Source organism: Nomascus leucogenys, chromosome 20, assembly GCF_006542625.1.
Source record: "Nomascus leucogenys isolate Asia chromosome 20, Asia_NLE_v1, whole genome shotgun sequence".
In the NCBI taxonomy this organism is placed as follows: domain Eukaryota; kingdom Metazoa; phylum Chordata; class Mammalia; order Primates; family Hylobatidae; genus Nomascus; species Nomascus leucogenys.
Window position 1 is genome coordinate 69,485,873 of NC_044400.1, and position 17,039 is coordinate 69,502,911.

The 17,039-nt window shown below is 37.0% G+C and overlaps 1 protein-coding gene across 2 annotated transcripts in view; it reads left to right on the forward strand.

Annotated features, from left to right (window-relative positions):
- The window catches only part of FBXL5 (F-box and leucine rich repeat protein 5), a 50,303-nt gene that overhangs the window by 13,044 nt on the left and 20,220 nt on the right, over positions 1-17,039 (forward strand). For both annotated transcript variants that reach the window (XM_003258501.3, XM_003258502.3), the window contains exons 3-8: positions 1,873-1,968; positions 4,050-4,236; positions 6,371-6,553; positions 12,541-12,666; positions 15,315-15,463; positions 16,392-16,474. In XM_003258501.3, the coding sequence (XP_003258549.1) occupies positions 1,873-1,968; positions 4,050-4,236; positions 6,371-6,553; positions 12,541-12,666; positions 15,315-15,463; positions 16,392-16,474 (824 nt within the window). The remainder of the gene's footprint in view (positions 1-1,872; positions 1,969-4,049; positions 4,237-6,370; positions 6,554-12,540; positions 12,667-15,314; positions 15,464-16,391; positions 16,475-17,039) is intronic.

Genomic DNA, 17,039 nt, shown 5'->3' on the forward strand with positions numbered 1-17,039 from the left:
GAGAACAGGACATTAGATTGAATATTGGGAAGCAGCTGGATAAATTAGTTCTGGAAAAAGAGACCAGAGAAGACTTAACAGAGATAAAATATTTTCATATTTTAGAAGTTTTCATAGGCTGGGCATGGTGGCTCATCCCTGTAATTCCAGCACTTTGGGAGGCTGAGGCGGGTAGATCACTTGAGGTCAGGAGTTTGAGACCAGCCTCGCCAATGTGGTGAAACCCCATCTCTACTAAAAATACCAAAAAAATTAGCTGGGAGTTGTGATGTGCACCTGTAGTCCCAGCTACTCAGGAGGCTGAGGTGGAAGAATCGCTTGAACCTGAGGTTGCAGTGAGCTGAGATTGCACCACTGCATTCCAGCCTGGGCAACAGAGCAAGGCTTGTCTCAAAAAAAAAAAAAAGTTTTCATTATTTTATAAATTTTCCTCATGCTTTGAGAGAGCTGATATAGAAGTGGGGAAATGTGATTTTAGGTTATGAGGAGGAACTTTATAGCTCCTTAGAATTGCCCAGAATTAGAATGAGTTACTTCAAGATATAGTGAGCACCTTGCCTTTAGAAGTGTTGATATATATGACCTTACATCAAATAATTTCTTTTTTTTTTTTGAGACACAGTCTTGCTCCGTCACCCATGCTGAGGTGCAGTGGTGCAATCTCGGCTCACCTTGCCTTTAGAAGTGTTGATATATGTGACCTTACATCAAATAATTTTTTTTTTTTTTTTTTGAGACAGAGTCTTGCTCTGTCACCCATGCTGAGGTGCAGTGGTGCAATCTCGGCTCACCGCAACCTCCTTTTCCCAGGTTCAAGCAGTTCTCTGTGCTTCAGCCTCTTGAGTAGCTGGGATTACAGGTGCCCATCATTACACCTGGCTAATTTTCGTGTTTTTAGTAGAGACGGGGTTTCGCCACGTTGGGCTGGCTGGTCTTGAACTCCTGACCTCAGGTGATCTGCCTGCCTCTGCCTCCCAAAGTGGTGGGATTACAGGCGTGAGCCACTGTGCCTGGCAGGATAATGTTAACAGGTACATTTGACCCTTGAACAACATGGGGATTAGGGTTGCCAACACCCTGTGCTGTTGAAAATCCATGTATAACTTTTGAATCTCTCAAAACTTTACTTATAGCCTACTACTGTTGACTGGAAGCCTTACCGATAACTAAAACAATCGATTAACAATTATTTCATATATTATATGTAAAATATGTATACTGGATTCTTACAATAAGGTAAGCTAGAGAAAAGAAAATGTTACTAAGAACATCATATGGAAGAAAAAAACATATTCACTATAAAGTGGAAGTGGATCATCATAAATGCCTTTATCCTCATTGTCTTCACATTGAGTAGGCTGAGGAGGAAGAAGAGGTGGGGTTGGTCTTGCTGTTGCAGGGGTGGGAGAGGCAGAAGAAAATCAGTATTTAAGTGAACTTGCACAGTTCAAACCTGTGTTGTTCAAGGGTCAACTATATTCTGAATTTTTTAGTGGAGGAGACACTAGATGACCATAAAGGGATTCTGTAATGATACAGTCCATTAGGCTTGGAGATATATTAAGAGAACTGACATATAGAAATTATATAAATGTATAATTAGAAATCAAATCAGTAAAAGTTATGGGCAGATACTTGCTATTTTTAGACTTTTTATGATATTTTAAAAATATGGGGTTACATACATTACTAAAGTAATTCAAAGCTTACTGTTTTACAGATACCTTTTATGCTAAAAGTACAGAGACCACTTTGCAATTTGTCTATTTTTTTTCCGGAGGTTTTATGTCACATTTTAAACTAGCTTCCTGGAACCAGACATAATTAATGAAGCAAAACTTTTATAAAAATATTTTTTTTTTTGGTTTCCAGAATGAATATGAACAGCTAAATTATGCAAAACAACTGAAAGAGAGGTTGGAGGCTTTTACAAGAGATTTTCTTCCTCACATGAAAGAGGAAGAGGAGGTAAGCATAATTTTTCCCTCTTGTGATTTAGATTTATAACATTCTTAAAATACTATTTTGCTTTAGAGACTTCAAAATAATGCATAGGAAGATGTATCTGGTTGATGGAGAGAAGAACCCAGTTCTTTTTGGGAAAAAAGAAAAGGAAAAAAAAAAAATTTGTTTTGTTTTCTCAGAAAGGTTGTTGCTTTTCATTGAATAGATGATTTAATTAATTTACTCAGGAAATATTAATTTTCTTTTTTGTAAATGGCTCTGTCTTAAATGTTAATAACTTATGCTACCCTAATGTCCTTTCAGAACCTTTAGAGGATTCCTTAAACTTTTAAATATTTTTTTACTTTTTCATGCTATGTTTAAAGATTTTTTCATTTTTTTTTTTTTTTCAGTAGTGTACTTTAGTATTTAAATGGTGACTTTAAATTTATTAGTCTTGGCTGAGCGTGGTGGTTCACGTCTATAATCCCAGCACTGGGGAAGCTGAGGCAGGAGAGAGGATTGCTTGAGCTTACGAGTTCAAGACCAGCCTGGGAAAAATAGCAAGACCTCGTCTCTGCTAAAAATTAAAAAAATCAGCTGGGCATGGTGGCATGTGCCTGTCATCTCAGCTGCTTGGGAGCTTGAAGTGAGAGGATTGCTTGAGCCCAAGAGGTTGAGACTGCAGTGAGCCATGATTGCGCCATGGCACTTCAGCCTGGGTGACAGAGCAAGACCGTGTCTCCAAACAAACAAAAACATTTATTATCTTAAGCCTACTTACTATACATGTATTAGGGTATCATTGAATGAATGGGCAAAACGTTTTCCCTTTTTCTTCTGTCTCTAATACGGGGTGAATATCAGAGTAAGAAATAGATAAATTATTTTATGAGGAACTGAATACCTGTTCAGCTGTAAATCAGTTATTATAGTGATTCTCAACTATAGCTTCACCTTATAATCAAATTGATATTTAAACAAACAAAAGAAACCCCAACAGTATTTTAAGCCCTTTCCAGACAAATTACATCAGAGTTAAATCAGAGGACATGCATTGACCTGGGTATTTTTTCAGGGCCCCCAACTCGTTGTAATATACAGCCAGTGTTGAAACCACTGAATTTCTAGACTGACCAGTGTTTTTTAACTGTATGATATCCATTACAATTATCTGTGGAAGTGAAAACAAAACAAAAAAAGCCTTGTTTCCAACCTCTAAAGATTTAACTCTGTAAATTGGAGGTTGAGACTAAGCATCTGTTTAGCAGAAGAAATCTCCATAGATAATTCTTGTAGGAACCACTGTTCTAAAATAATGATTTGAGGGAACATTTCCAAAATCCAGAAACAATATTGAAAAGTTAGGTGTCTCAGTAGAGTTCTGACTTTTATGGTTCCAGTACACTGGGTACTACTCTCATGTGAGCCAGAGGCTCTGTCTGAGTAGAGTTCAGTTACTCTAGTACCAGAAGGCAGTTAACTGACCTAAACATCTAACAGAATGATTAAGAGTGTTTGACAAATTCTATGAAGGAAAGCCTTCTGGTCCTCATGCTTTAAAATTGTTTTGGATTGATTTACTAGCTGGGGAACCATAACAAGAAGGATTTATTTTATTTATTTATTTTTTTTGAGACAGAGTGTTGCTCTTGTTGCCCAGGCTAGAGTGCAATGGTGCGATATCGGCTCGCCGCAACCTCTGCCTCCCGGGTGCAAGCGATTCTCCTGCCTCAGTCTCTCAAGTAGCTGGGATTATAGGCATGCACCACCACACCCGGCTACTTTTGTATTTTTAGTAGAGATGACGTTTCTCTATGTTGGTCAGGTTGGTCTCGAACTCCCGACCTCAGGTGACCTACCCGCCTCGGCTTCCCAAAGTGCTGGGATTACAGGCGTTAGCCACCGTGCCTGGCCAGGATCTTCTTGATATACTCTTCTCTGCAATTTTTAGATAAACTAACTCAGTGGTAACAACTAAAATTTTTATCTTTTTGAGATATATGGTCATAATATAACATTCGAGCCATTAATAATTTAAAAGGGTGTAGAGTAAATCAACACGAATTAAGCATCTTTCCTCATGAATATTTTGTTTAATTCAGGTTTTTCAGCCCATGTTAATGGAATATTTTACCTATGAAGAGCTTAAGGATATTAAAAAGAAAGTGATTGCACAACACTGCTCTCAGAAGGATACCGCGGAACTCCTTAGAGGTCTTAGCCTATGGAATCATGCTGAAGAGCGACAGAAGTTTTTTAAATATTCCGTGGATGAAAAGTCAGATAAAGGTGAGATTCATATATATAAAGAACAATTTATTAGTTATAAGGTCATTGACATCTTACTGATATGAACTGTAGATTTTGGTTGAGAAATAATTCAAGTTAGGCCTGCACTGTGGTCAGTTAAAGGTGTTATTTTCATGTATCAATTTAATTGAAGACGATGGTTCTCATTTTAGAATTTAGTGTTGTGTATGATAATTTAACATATACTTGGGACATATTCAGTGTAGTGTTTCTTGAATAAATTTATATATGAATGAATCAAAATTATTGAAAACTACCAGTACAGAGCACTGGCCCGCTCAAAATTGATCAGTCAAAATTGTTGAAAACTACCATTACACAGAGCACTTTTGCCATATCATCCTGCTTCCTGAGCTTTATTGACCATAGTGGCTGCTTTTCTCTTTCCTTGTGTTTTTTCATTGGTTTTCAAAATTAATTATGTTTATAGGTTATTTTCATCCTTTCCTATGTATCATTTTTTCAGCTTGTATCCAGTAATATTCAGAGGAATGAGTACTAGAGGCAGAGTTTTTCTGTATTGTTACTCTGAGAATACAAACGAGAAATGCAAATAAAACATGCTGCCTTTTTTTTTAAAAAAAACTACTTCCTCAGTAATTATTTATGTTCAGTAGCTTTGCTTCTTCAAGATTAGTGGCAGCAGTGGGATTTCTGTTAAAATAGCTTGGAGTTTTTTGAAATTGGTCCTTTTATTTTTATTTAACAAAGTAGGTGAAATGCATGTTGAAACTAAAATAATTTTACAAGTTAAGCTATAATTAATCCCATAAAGCTTGTATGCCTTACTCTGAAATGTAACTTGTGCTTTAGATACCCAGCTAAGACTTGTTGTATCTGGTTTAATTGTAATTATAACATGGGATTTAAAAGCATCACACTTATTACATTTTATTTTCCCACTCCTTCAAAGCAAATTGTAGCTGTATTATATTTAAAATATTTGGCATTTTAAAAGTGGTAGTTTAAAGAATGTGATCATAGCATTTCTATATTTAAGTTGCTTTGTGAAACAAATCAGATATATAAAGTACTCAAATTCTTCATAGGACTTTAATGATGAATCTTTTTTTTTTTTTTTTTTTTTTTTTTGAGACGGAGTCTTGCTCTGTCACCCAGGCTGGAGTGCAGTGGCGCAATCTCAGCTCGCTGCAAGCTCCGCCTCCCAGGTTCATGCCATTCTCCTGCCTCAGCCTCTCTGAGTAGCTGGGACTACAGGCGCCCACCACCACGCCCGGCTAATTTTTGTATTTTTTTAGTAGAGACGGGGTTTCACCATGGTCTCGATCTCCTGACCTCATGATCCGCCTGCCTCGGCCTCCCAAAGTGCTGGGATTACAAGCGTGAGCCACTGCGCCTGGCCAATGATGAATCTTTTATATTTTTTATTGTTAACACCTCATTTTCATTTTTATTTTGGAAATTATTACTGAAATAATACATTATAGGTTTATACATCCATAAGTACTTCCTGCAATACTTGCTGACAAAAGATTCCTTATCAATGTGAAACAACATCAGAAATACTTACATTTTGTCATCTCACCTGTGACATAAATAATTGAAGTAGTTTAAAGCACCTCTAGGTTAAGGCAGTCAGATTTCGCAGACCTCTTGTATGAAATGTGAAAATCAAAGAGGGACTACAAGGAAGATTATTGACAGGAGTCATAATGCATAAATGGAAAAGGTCATGAGATTTGTGTGTGTCATTAAAAACGCCTTGGAGGTCTCATAATCTGGCTGACTCTATACTTGTTGATTTAAAGCCGTATAACCTGTTTGGTTCCTTTTTTAAGTGATGCTACTTAATGTTACAAAGTGAGTATTGTTTTTTCTGTGATGCCTTTGTAAGAGGAAGTTAATTCTGTGTTCATTATTGTAGCTCCCACTGATGAAGTATGATTTGGGCCATGATAGTTTAACTCTATTGGTTCTTCACAAGTTTAACATCCCCATGTTACCTCTAATACATGTTATTTCATTTTCACATCTTGCAAGCAGGAAGGAATTGACTTCAGGCACTGGATTGTGTTTATAGAAATGTAATTGTAATTTCTTATTGCATTTGCTCTTTAGCCTTTACTGGTAAAGTTTTTCTTTTTTATTTCAGAAGCAGAAGTGTCAGAACACTCCACAGGTATAACCCATCTTCCTCCTGAGGTAATGCTGTCAATTTTCAGCTATCTTAATCCTCAAGAGTTATGTCGATGCAGTCAAGTAAGCATGAAATGGTCTCAGCTGACAAAAACTGGATCGCTTTGGAAACATCTTTACCCTGTTCATTGGGCCAGAGGTAGGTAAATGGGTTTTTAAAATATTTTCATGTATTTTTCTAGATGAATATTCATTTACATTAATGAGCAAGGCCAGAGAGAGAAACTCTGAGAGGTCGATCAAAAAGTAGATTTTATAGTTAGATGATGTGTTGGTGGTATATATTTTTGGAAAACTAGCAATGCTGAAGTTCATGGGTAAATTATAATGATGTCTGTAATTAAAAATTAGGAAAATACATTTGTGGGAGGGGATGCAAAAAGATTGACAAAATATTGATAATTGAAGATAAGTGATAGATACATGGGGATTCATTATACTAGTTCTTTCTGCTTTTGACTGTTTTTCAGAATTAAAAGTTAAAAATTAAATTAGCTTTCAAAACTGCTTTAAATAATTGTGTTTAATAATAATTATATGACTATTTTAAAAATACAGAATAAATTCTATAAAATTTAAGGGTGATATACCATTATGGCTCCATTTTGGTGATGGCTCAAAATAATTGTGAATCTGTTTTTGTCTTTGACCTATCTTTATTTGATTGGTAATGCCACATTCTCTGAATCACAGTTTCATATTAATATCATTATAGTAAATTGCTTTCACATGTGAACAGTTAAAGAAAATTTTCTTTTCATCAACATATAATGCAGTTATGGGTTAAATACAACTAATATAGCCTACATTTTTTCTGTGACTGAATTAAAACAATTTCTGCTAGGTGAGGTTTTTTTTTTTTTTTTTTTTTTTTGAGACAGAGTTTTGCTCATGTTGCCCAGGCAAGAGCGCAATGGCGTGATATTGGGTCACTGCAACCTCTGCCTCCCAGGTTCAAGCAATTCTCCTGCCTCAGCCTTCCAAGTAGCTGGGATTACAGGCGTGCACCACCACACCTGGCTAATTTTGTATTTTTAGTAGAGATGGAGTTTCACCATGTTGATCAGGCTGGTCTCGAACTCCTGACCTCTAGTGATCCACCTGCCTCGGCCTCCCAAAGTGCTGTAATTGCAGACATGAGCCACCATACCCGACCCAGGGGAATATTAGCTTCCAAATTCACATAATTTTTAAAAATTTTCTGTTTATGACTTATGTCTGATTTAAATTGTGAGTCTGATTTAAAAGCAATTTTATTCATTACAATAGCGTATAGCACTTTTTTTTTTTTTTTTGAGACGGGGTTTTACTCTCGCCTAGGCTGTAGCTCAGTGGCATGATCTTGGATCACTGCAACCTCCACCTTCCAGGTTCAAGCGATTCTCCTGCCTCAGCCTCCCGAGTAGCTGTGATTACAGGCGCCTGCCACCATGCCCGGCTAATTTTTTGTATTTTTAGTAGAGACGGGGTTTCACCATGTTGGTCAGGCTGGTCTCGAACTCCTGACCTCAGGTGATCCACCCGTCTCGGCCTCCCAAAGTGCTGGGATTACAGGCTTGAGCCACCGTGCCTGGCCACGTATAGTACTTTTAAAATAAGCTGTTAGATGTTTTTTTTGAATGAAGCTATTTGGAATATTAGGTAGACTTATATCATCTAAATAATTAGAGTTGTTATGTGGGATAATTTTTTCTGTTGTAGGATAATGAAATATTTAGTAAAACGACAAACATGGATGCAGAAAATATTTTCTCTGGCTATTTTTAATTTTTAAGAATTATGTCATGATTTGATAGGAATGTCAAATGTGATAATGCTGTGCTTTCATGAATTCACCGAAATCTCAAATATACTGCTTTTTTCTGTTATTAATATGTTTAAACAAAAAGTTCCAAGAAGCCTGAGCAACATACAGAGACCTCATCTTTACCAAAAAAATAAAAAAATGGCCGGGCACAGTGGCTCACACCCGTAATCCCAGCACTTTGGGAAGCTGAGGTGGGCGGATCACCTGAGCTCAGGAGTTTGAGACCAGCCTGGCCAACATGGTGAAACCCTGTCTCTACTAAAAATACAAAAATTAGCCAGGTGTGGTGGCAGGCACCTGTAATCCCAGCTACTTGGGAGGCTGAGGCAGGGAGAATTGCTTGAACCCGGGAGGCAGAGGTTGCAGTGAGCCGATGTGTGCCATTGCACTCCAGCCTGGGCAACAGAGTGAGACTCCGTCTCAAAAAAAAAAACAAAACAAAAAATAAAAAAAGTTAATCAGACGTGGTGGCACATGCCTGTAATTCCAGTTACTTGAGAGGCTGAGGTGGAGGGGAGGACCATTTGAGCATGGGAAGTCGAGGCTGCAGTGAGCCATGATCACATCACTGTACTCCAATCCGGATGACAGAGGGAAGACTCTGTCTTGAAAAAAAAAAAAAAAAAAAAGCCAGGCGCGGTGGCTCACGCTTGTAATCCCAGCACTTTGGGAGGCCGAGGCGGGCGGATCACGAGGTCAGGAGATCGAGACCATGGTGAAACCCCGTCTCTACTAAAAATACAAAAAATTAGCCGGGCGTGGTGGCGGGCGCCTGTAGTCCCAGCTACTCGGAGAGGCTGAGGCAGGAGAATGGCGTGAACTTGGGAGGCGGAGCTTGCAGTGAGCCGAGATTGTGCCACTGCACTCCAGCCTGGGCGACAGAGCGAGACTCCTTCTCAAAAAAAAAAAAAGAAAAAAAAATCAATAGAAATCGGTTTTTATTTGTTTATAGTATTTGCTTTGAGTGGTTCTCAATCAAATTGATTTTTCCCCCTTCCAGGGGATATTTGAAATATCTGGAGGCATTTTTGTTTGCCCCATCTTTGGGTATCATACCGGCATCTAGTGGGTAGAGGCCAGGGTTGTTGCTAAGCACCCTATAATCCACAGGACAGCACCCAAAAACAATTACCCAGCCCAAAATGTCAGTATTGTCAAAGTTGAGAAACCTTAATTTAGATGTAATGTTAAGAGTTCAGTAAATTGGCCAGGCACGGTGGCTCACGCCTGTAATCTCCTAGCACTTTGGGATGCCAAGGCAGGCAGATTGCCTGAGCTCAGGAGTTCGAGACCACCCCGGGCAACAAGGTGAAACCCTGTGTCTACTAAAATACAAATACAAATAAAAATAAAAATAAATTAGCCAGTGTGGAGGTGCATTCCTGTTATCCGAGCTACTTGGGAGGCTGAGGCACAAGAATCACTTGAGTCCAGGAGGCAGAGTTTGCAGTGAGCGGAGACTGTGCCATTGCACTCCAGCCTGGGCGGCAGAGTGAGACTCTGTCTCCAAAAAAATGAGTTCAGTAAATTGATTCCGCACAATCTCATTTCATGATCATATAATTTAGTTGCAGTACATTCTCCAGGATCTATAAATTTATAGTTAGCTTTACATTAATCTTTCCCTTTGCTTCTGTTCTCATCTACTTTTGAACTGCTGACTGGTTGACTACAGAGTAGACAATCCTGCTTCCTTTTATTTATTAGCTGTTATCATAATGAGGCTATTGTGGGAACCAGTGTGAAACGACAGCAGGGGAAAATGTTTGCTCATCGTGATTTCTAAAATTTTATGCAAGACTTGATAATCATTAAGCTTATTTCTATAAAAGATAAAGTTGAAAAACTTTTTGTATAGAGAGTAGATACATAGCAGACGCTATACATTTTTGTAGTTATTGTTCTGTTTCCATAGTTTGAAAGAGAAAGATTTACTTTGGGAAAATATGAACTATTGGTTAATTGATTATTATTGTTAGTTGAACCCACCTGTCATAGTTCTTCTCAGTGTGTCTGAAATGGAATCCTTTGCTTATTTCAGTGTAACTTTTTTAAACCATAATTAAATATTTCTAAAAAATTGCCCATTGCCTGGGCAAAAACTGGAAGCGTTCCCTTTGAAAACCGGCACAAGACAAGGATGCTCTTTCTCACCACTCCTATTCCACTTAGTGTTAGAAGTTCTGGCCAGGGCAATCAGGCAGGAGGAAGAAATAAAGGGTATTCACTTAGGAAAAGAGAAAGTCAGATTGTCTCTGATTGCAGATGACATGATTGTATATTTGGAAAACCCCATTGTCTCAGCCCCAAATCTCCTTAAGCTGATAAGCAACTTCAGCAAAGTCTCAGGATACAAAATCAATGTGCAAAAATCACAAGCATTCTTATACAGCAATAACAGACAGAGATTCAAATCATGAGTGAACTTTCATTCACAATTGCTACAAAGAGAATAAAATACCTAGGAATACAACTTACAAGGGATGTGAAGGACGTCTTCAAGGAGAACTACAAACCACTGCTCAACAAAATAAAAGAGGACACAAACAAATGGAAGAACACTCCATGTTCATGGATAGGAAGAATCAATATCGTGAAAATGGCCATACTGCCCAAGGTAATTTATAGATTCAGTGCCATTGCCATCAAGCTACCAATGGCTTTCTTCACAGAATTGTGAAGAACTACGTTAAAGTTCACATGGAACCAAAAAAGAGCCCGCATTGCCAAGACAATCCTAAGCCAAAAGAACAAAGCTGGAGGCATCATGCTACCTGACTTCAAACTACACTACAAGGCTACAGTAACCAAAACAGCATGGTGCTGGTACCAAAACAGAGGTGTAGACCAATGCAACAGAACAGATGCCTCAGAAATGACACCACACATCTACAACCATCTTCTTTCACAAACCTGAGAAAAAGCAAGAAATAGGGAAAGGATTCCCTATGTAATAAATGGTGCTGGGAAAACTGGCTAGCCATATGTAGAAAGCTGAAACTGGATCCCTTCCTTACATCTTATACAAAAATTAATTCAAGATGGATTAAATATTTAAATGTTAGACCTCACACCATAAAAACCCTAGAAGAAAACCTAGGCAATACCATTCAGGACATAGGCAGGCACAAGGACTTCATGACTAAAACACCAAAAGCAATGGCAACAAAAGGCAATATTGACAAATGGGATCTAATGAAACTAAAGCCTTCTGCATGGCAGAAGAAACTACCATCAGAGTGAACAGGCAACCTACAGAATGAGAGAAAATTTTTGCCATCTACCCATCTGACAAAGGGCTAATATCCAGAATCTACAATGAACTCAAACAAATTTACAAGAAAAAAAAAACCCATCAAAAAGTGGGCGAAGGATATGAATAGACACTTCTCAAAAGAAGACATTTATGCAGCCAACAGACGCTTGAAAAAATGCTCATCATCACTGGTCATCAGAGAAATGCAAATCAAAACCACAATGAGATACCATCTCACACAAGTTAGAATGGCCATCATTAAAAAGTCAGGAAACAACAGATGCTGGAGAGGATGTGGAGAAATACGAACACTTTTACGCTGTTGGTGGGAGTGTAAATTAGTTCAGCCATGTGGAAGACAGTGTGGTGATTCCTCAGGGATCTAGAACTAGAAATACCATTTGACCCAGCCATCCCATTACTGGGTGTATACCCAAAGGATTATAAATCATGCTACTATAAAGAGACACGCACACATATGTTTATTGTGGCACTATTCACAATAGCAAAGACTTGGAACCAATCCAAATGTCCATCAATGATAGACTGGATTAAGAAAATGTGGCACATACACACCATGGAATACTATGCAGCCATAAAAAGATGAGTTCATGTCCTTTGTAGGGACATGGATGAAGGTGGAAACCATCAGTCTTAGCAAACTGTCACAAGGACAGAACCAAACACCGTATGTTCTCACTCATAGGTGGGAATTGAACAAAGAGAACACTTGGACACAGGGCGGGGAACATCACACACTAGGTCCTGTTGGCGGGGGGGTAGGGGACTGGGGGAGGGATAGCATTAGGAGAAATACCTAATGTAAATGATGAGTTGATGGGTGCAGCAAACCAACATGGCACATATATACCTATGTAACAAACCTGCACGTTGTGCACATGTACCGTAGAACTTAAAAGTATTAAAAAAAAAAAGTTGCTTATTGCCTAGGGCTCAGGTGTTTTCTCTGTGTAGAGATTTTTATTGTAAATAGCGTAGTTTTTCATAATTGCAGACAATCTGATATTATTTTGATCCTTTTACTTGTTTATTCATTGAGTAGGTGACTGGTATAGTGGTCCTGCAACTGAACTTGATACTGAACCTGATGAAGAATGGGTGAAAAATAGGAAAGATGAAAGTCGTGCTTTTCATGAGTGGGATGAAGATGCTGACATAGATGAATCTGGTAAGCTTGTTTGAAATTAAAATTATTACATAGTGTTTCAATAATTTATAATTAAGTACTTATAATTATTAGGTATTAGATTTATGTATTTTGTGTTTTGTAAAGAAACTGGTGTTTCTAAGCCTACTACTTTTTAAAACTTGAAGGAATAATAATAAAATTTTAAATTAGTTGTTTGAAGTACTTTAAAGAGTCCATAGGATTATTTCTCTTATTTTTATATTAAAATCAAAAATCAGAAAATGGTACTTTTTTCTTATGAAAATAATGTACATTTATTATAGTGCTTTATAGTTTCAATGTGATTTTAGCACCACTTCAAGTGATCAGTTGCACAGCATCTATTGAGTCATCTGTGGCTTGAGGGAAATAGGATGAAACTGTTGAGTTGACTTACTCATTTGTAAATAGTCTTACTACTTGCCTAATAAGATTATTGTAGAAGTAAGAAGTAATATACATAAATATTCTTTGTAAATGGTAAGAGATTACAAAAACTAATGTAGCCATTCATTAAACACTGGGAGAGTTCAAGGGTGGATAAGACTTAATCGCTACTCCAAAGAACTCACAAATGAGAGAGAATTTAGAAAACATAATTTTTAATTTAAAGTACATGATGGAAAAATGCTGTCATACTTGTGCAGAAAGATGCTATTTGGAAGTATGAGGAGGAAAACAAATTGTCTTGGATATTCTAGATAATAATTACTAACAGATGGTAAAATAGTAAAAAATGAACAGATGAGACATTCTTCTAGTTGGTAAAACTGAAACTATAGGAAATTTTATTTATAAAGTTACCTGCTTAAAGTAATTTGGTCTGGCAAAAGAACTAAATGTGGAAAAAGGACACGTGGAAAGTAACAGTGTAAGTATAAAGATTGTTGTATCAGCAGCTGAAGTAGTTTATTTTTATGAAACGCAGGTGTGCCACATTTTGATAGAAAGATTCAAAATGTCCTATATAAGGAAAAGGTCTATTCTAGTTATGATAGATTTGGTGATGTGCTTACCTGTGGCAGGCATTGTTTTAGGTATGAAGGATCTAATGGTGAACAAAACGGAAAAAAAAAACCAAAAACTGGCCCTCGTTGAGCTTAAAATTTAGAGACGGGAGGCAGACAATAAATACGGGTAAAATATATTCCATATTAGATGGTGACAAGTGTTGTAGAGAAAAATAAAACAAGGAAAACATGCCAAGAAGAATTTAAAATTGCAGTTTTAAATTGAGCGATCAGTTAAGGTCCTTTGGGAAATTTGAGTAAAGACCTGAAGGAGATGAGATATTTGCTCAGATTGCAACTTAAGGAAGTCTCAGTTTATTCGTTCTAGAAAATTAATTCGTAATACCCGTGGTAAGAATTTTGAAGGTTCTCACAAATTCAGTGTATTTGTCTCAATACTTGAAGATAGCCAGAGCAAAGACTGTCGATTTCCTTCATATTGAAAAGGAAAAGTTAACGCTATAAAGATTGAGCCTTTTTAGATAGTATATCTATTGATTATTAAAGATTAAACTGCCATTTACTTCAGTGCTTTTTTCGGTTTAGCTGCCTTGTCTTTTTACTTGTCCTAAGAAGTTACTGTTTTTCATAGAATGTTTAACTTTCTTAAAGATTTCACAGTTCCAATTACCTTGATTTAATCATCACACATTGTATACAGTTGCCAAAGTATCACATGTACCCCCAAAATATGCATAATTATTGTATATCAATAAAAAATGAAAAATTTAAGAATTTCATAGTAAATAGTATACATTTAGATAGTGAGGGCCACAGAAACAAAAGAATGGCTTGGGAATAAAATTATAGTAGAATGAGTAGGGCTCAAGTAATTTTTATCTCCTTAATATTTTATCTTCGTGTGTGTGTGTGTGTGTGTGTGTGTGTGTGTGTGTGTGTCTGGGTCTGGCTAAAGGAGGAATTTAGGATAATACCTAAACAAGGAACCATGAGTAACAAATTCTTAGAGTTGATATCTTTTTGTCTGCTGTACTTAGTTTTGTTTTAAATGAAACTTCCTTAACTTATTCTGTTAAATTGTTTTATGTTTAAAGACATTCAGATTGGTCTTTAGGTAAGAATAATAACAATAGGATCCTGAGAAAGGCAATACAATACAATTATCATTCTTTTTAGTGTAGCGTGTTTTTTCCTTTTTTCAAATTGGAGTTTATAGTGTTTTCATGGTGGATGTTACAGTAGTACATTCTGTTGTAAACATCCAAGCTTTACAGAAGTTACTAAGTAAAACCAAAAGCCATGCTCATTTTTAGCTAGTTAGAAATTCTAAAGTACCTTCCTTTGCTTGATTCATTATGATCAGGCTAATTTAGTTGAGTTTCAAGTCTTTTCTAGCTTTGTGCCCTTTTTAGTTATGTGGAATCAATGATAGTACGTTTTACTATGGACCATTTTTCTTTTGATATCGTATTTTCTTTTCTCTTGAAAACTTTTACTGTTCTTTTCAGTTTTCACATTTTTTTCTGAAACTTTTTCATTGCCTAAAAATGGGATGGTTTACATAAGAAAGTATAAGGATAGCACAAAGTATGTCATATTTAACAATTTGGTGAGCCCTTGAGTAGCTTAATTATTACCAGTTTATCAAGTTCTGAGACTTTTGAATTCATTTTACAGAAGAGTCTGCGGAGGAATCAATTGCTATCAGCATTGCACAAATGGAAAAACGTTTACTCCATGGCTTAATTCATAACGTTCTACCATATGTTGGTACTTCTGTAAAAACCTTAGTATTAGCATACAGCTCTGCAGTTTCCAGCAAAATGGTATGTTTAAATTAACACTAGTTTGGGTATTAAGAAAAATAGCATGATAAGACTTTGGTTTGCTTATTCCTGAGTTTAATTAAGGGGAAACAAACCCAAAAATGATTATTGAGTGCCTTCCTATGGGTAGGCATACACTGCTAGGTTACTTATTATTTCATTGCAGTTCTCACAACAATCTTCATAGCATAATTATCATTACCTGTGTGTTATAGATGAGGAAACTGACTAGAAGAGGTTAAACATTTTATTCAGTTTCACAGATGTTAAGTGATAAAGCCCAGTTTTATGTGATTTTTAAAATAATATGTAAGGCATGGTAAGATGGGCAAATGAGATGAAATCACTGTTTTATAAAAGTGGATCTTACGACTTCCTACATCAGAATCTTGAGTGTTCCTTAAAAATGTAAATTTCCTGGTTTAGTCTCATAACTGCCAAAACAGATTCTTGAGCGGGTACGGTGGCTCATGCCTGTAATCCCAGCACTTTGGGAGACCGAGGTGGGCGGATCACGAGGTCAGGAGTTCAAGACCAGCCTGGCCAATATGGTGAAACCCCATCTCTACTAAAAATGCAAAAATTAGCCAGGTGTAGTGGCATGTGCCTGTAGTCTCAGCTACTCAGGAGGCTGAGGCAGAAGACTCACTTGAACCCGGAAAGCAGAGGTTGCAGTGAGCCAAGATCCCGCCAACTGCCCTCCAGCCTGGGTGACAGAGCGAGACTCCGTCTCAAAAAAAAAAAAAAAAAAAAAAAGATTCTCAGGGATTTGAGCCCAGAATATTTTATTATACTTTATTCAAGTATTCAGGTGATTTTTTTTATATTCACAAACTTTGTGAACTAGATTATGTTTACTAATAGTCATTTGTTACTTAGCTAACTGAAGTTCTGCAGATCTTCACAATGACAATTTTTTCCCTTTTAGGTTAGGCAGATTTTAGAGCTTTGCCCTAACCTGGAGCATCTGGATCTTACCCAGACTGACATTTCAGATTCTGCATTTGACAGGTTAGTTATGTTAAACAATTTAAATATAATGAAAAACTATTTTATAAGGTCTCATTTATGTAATTGCAGTTTAATCATACTATTATTTTTTACTATCAAATCTCAGTCATGTCTGAGTATAATTCGATAGCACCCTCCAGTTCTTCACTTCTTATTCATAGGTCCCAGCTGATCCAAAAATCCCATCTTTATTACCTTGCAATCTCTGTAGTCCTATATTTTGTCTAGGCCCTTGAGCCCTGCTGTGCAACCATATAGATTGGTATTATATGTTTTTAAGAAGTTTTAGTTTTAGTTCGGCTCTAAGTGCCATTTGGCAAAGCTCCCTCTTAGATTCTTCACAGTTACTCTGAAATAGTATAGTATAACTTTCTTCAAGCCACCTTCTTCCCAGAATATATCTCCTTGACCACCACTTCTCTGTATTATTGCTCACTCCCTCTTTCCCACCCAACCATTTATATCAGCACCTTTTTTCCTGCTGCAGAGGAAGAGGTATACTCTTCTCGGGCTAAAGCTTCCTAGAGCTTATTTCTTACGGATCTTCCTCATTAACCATTAGTTA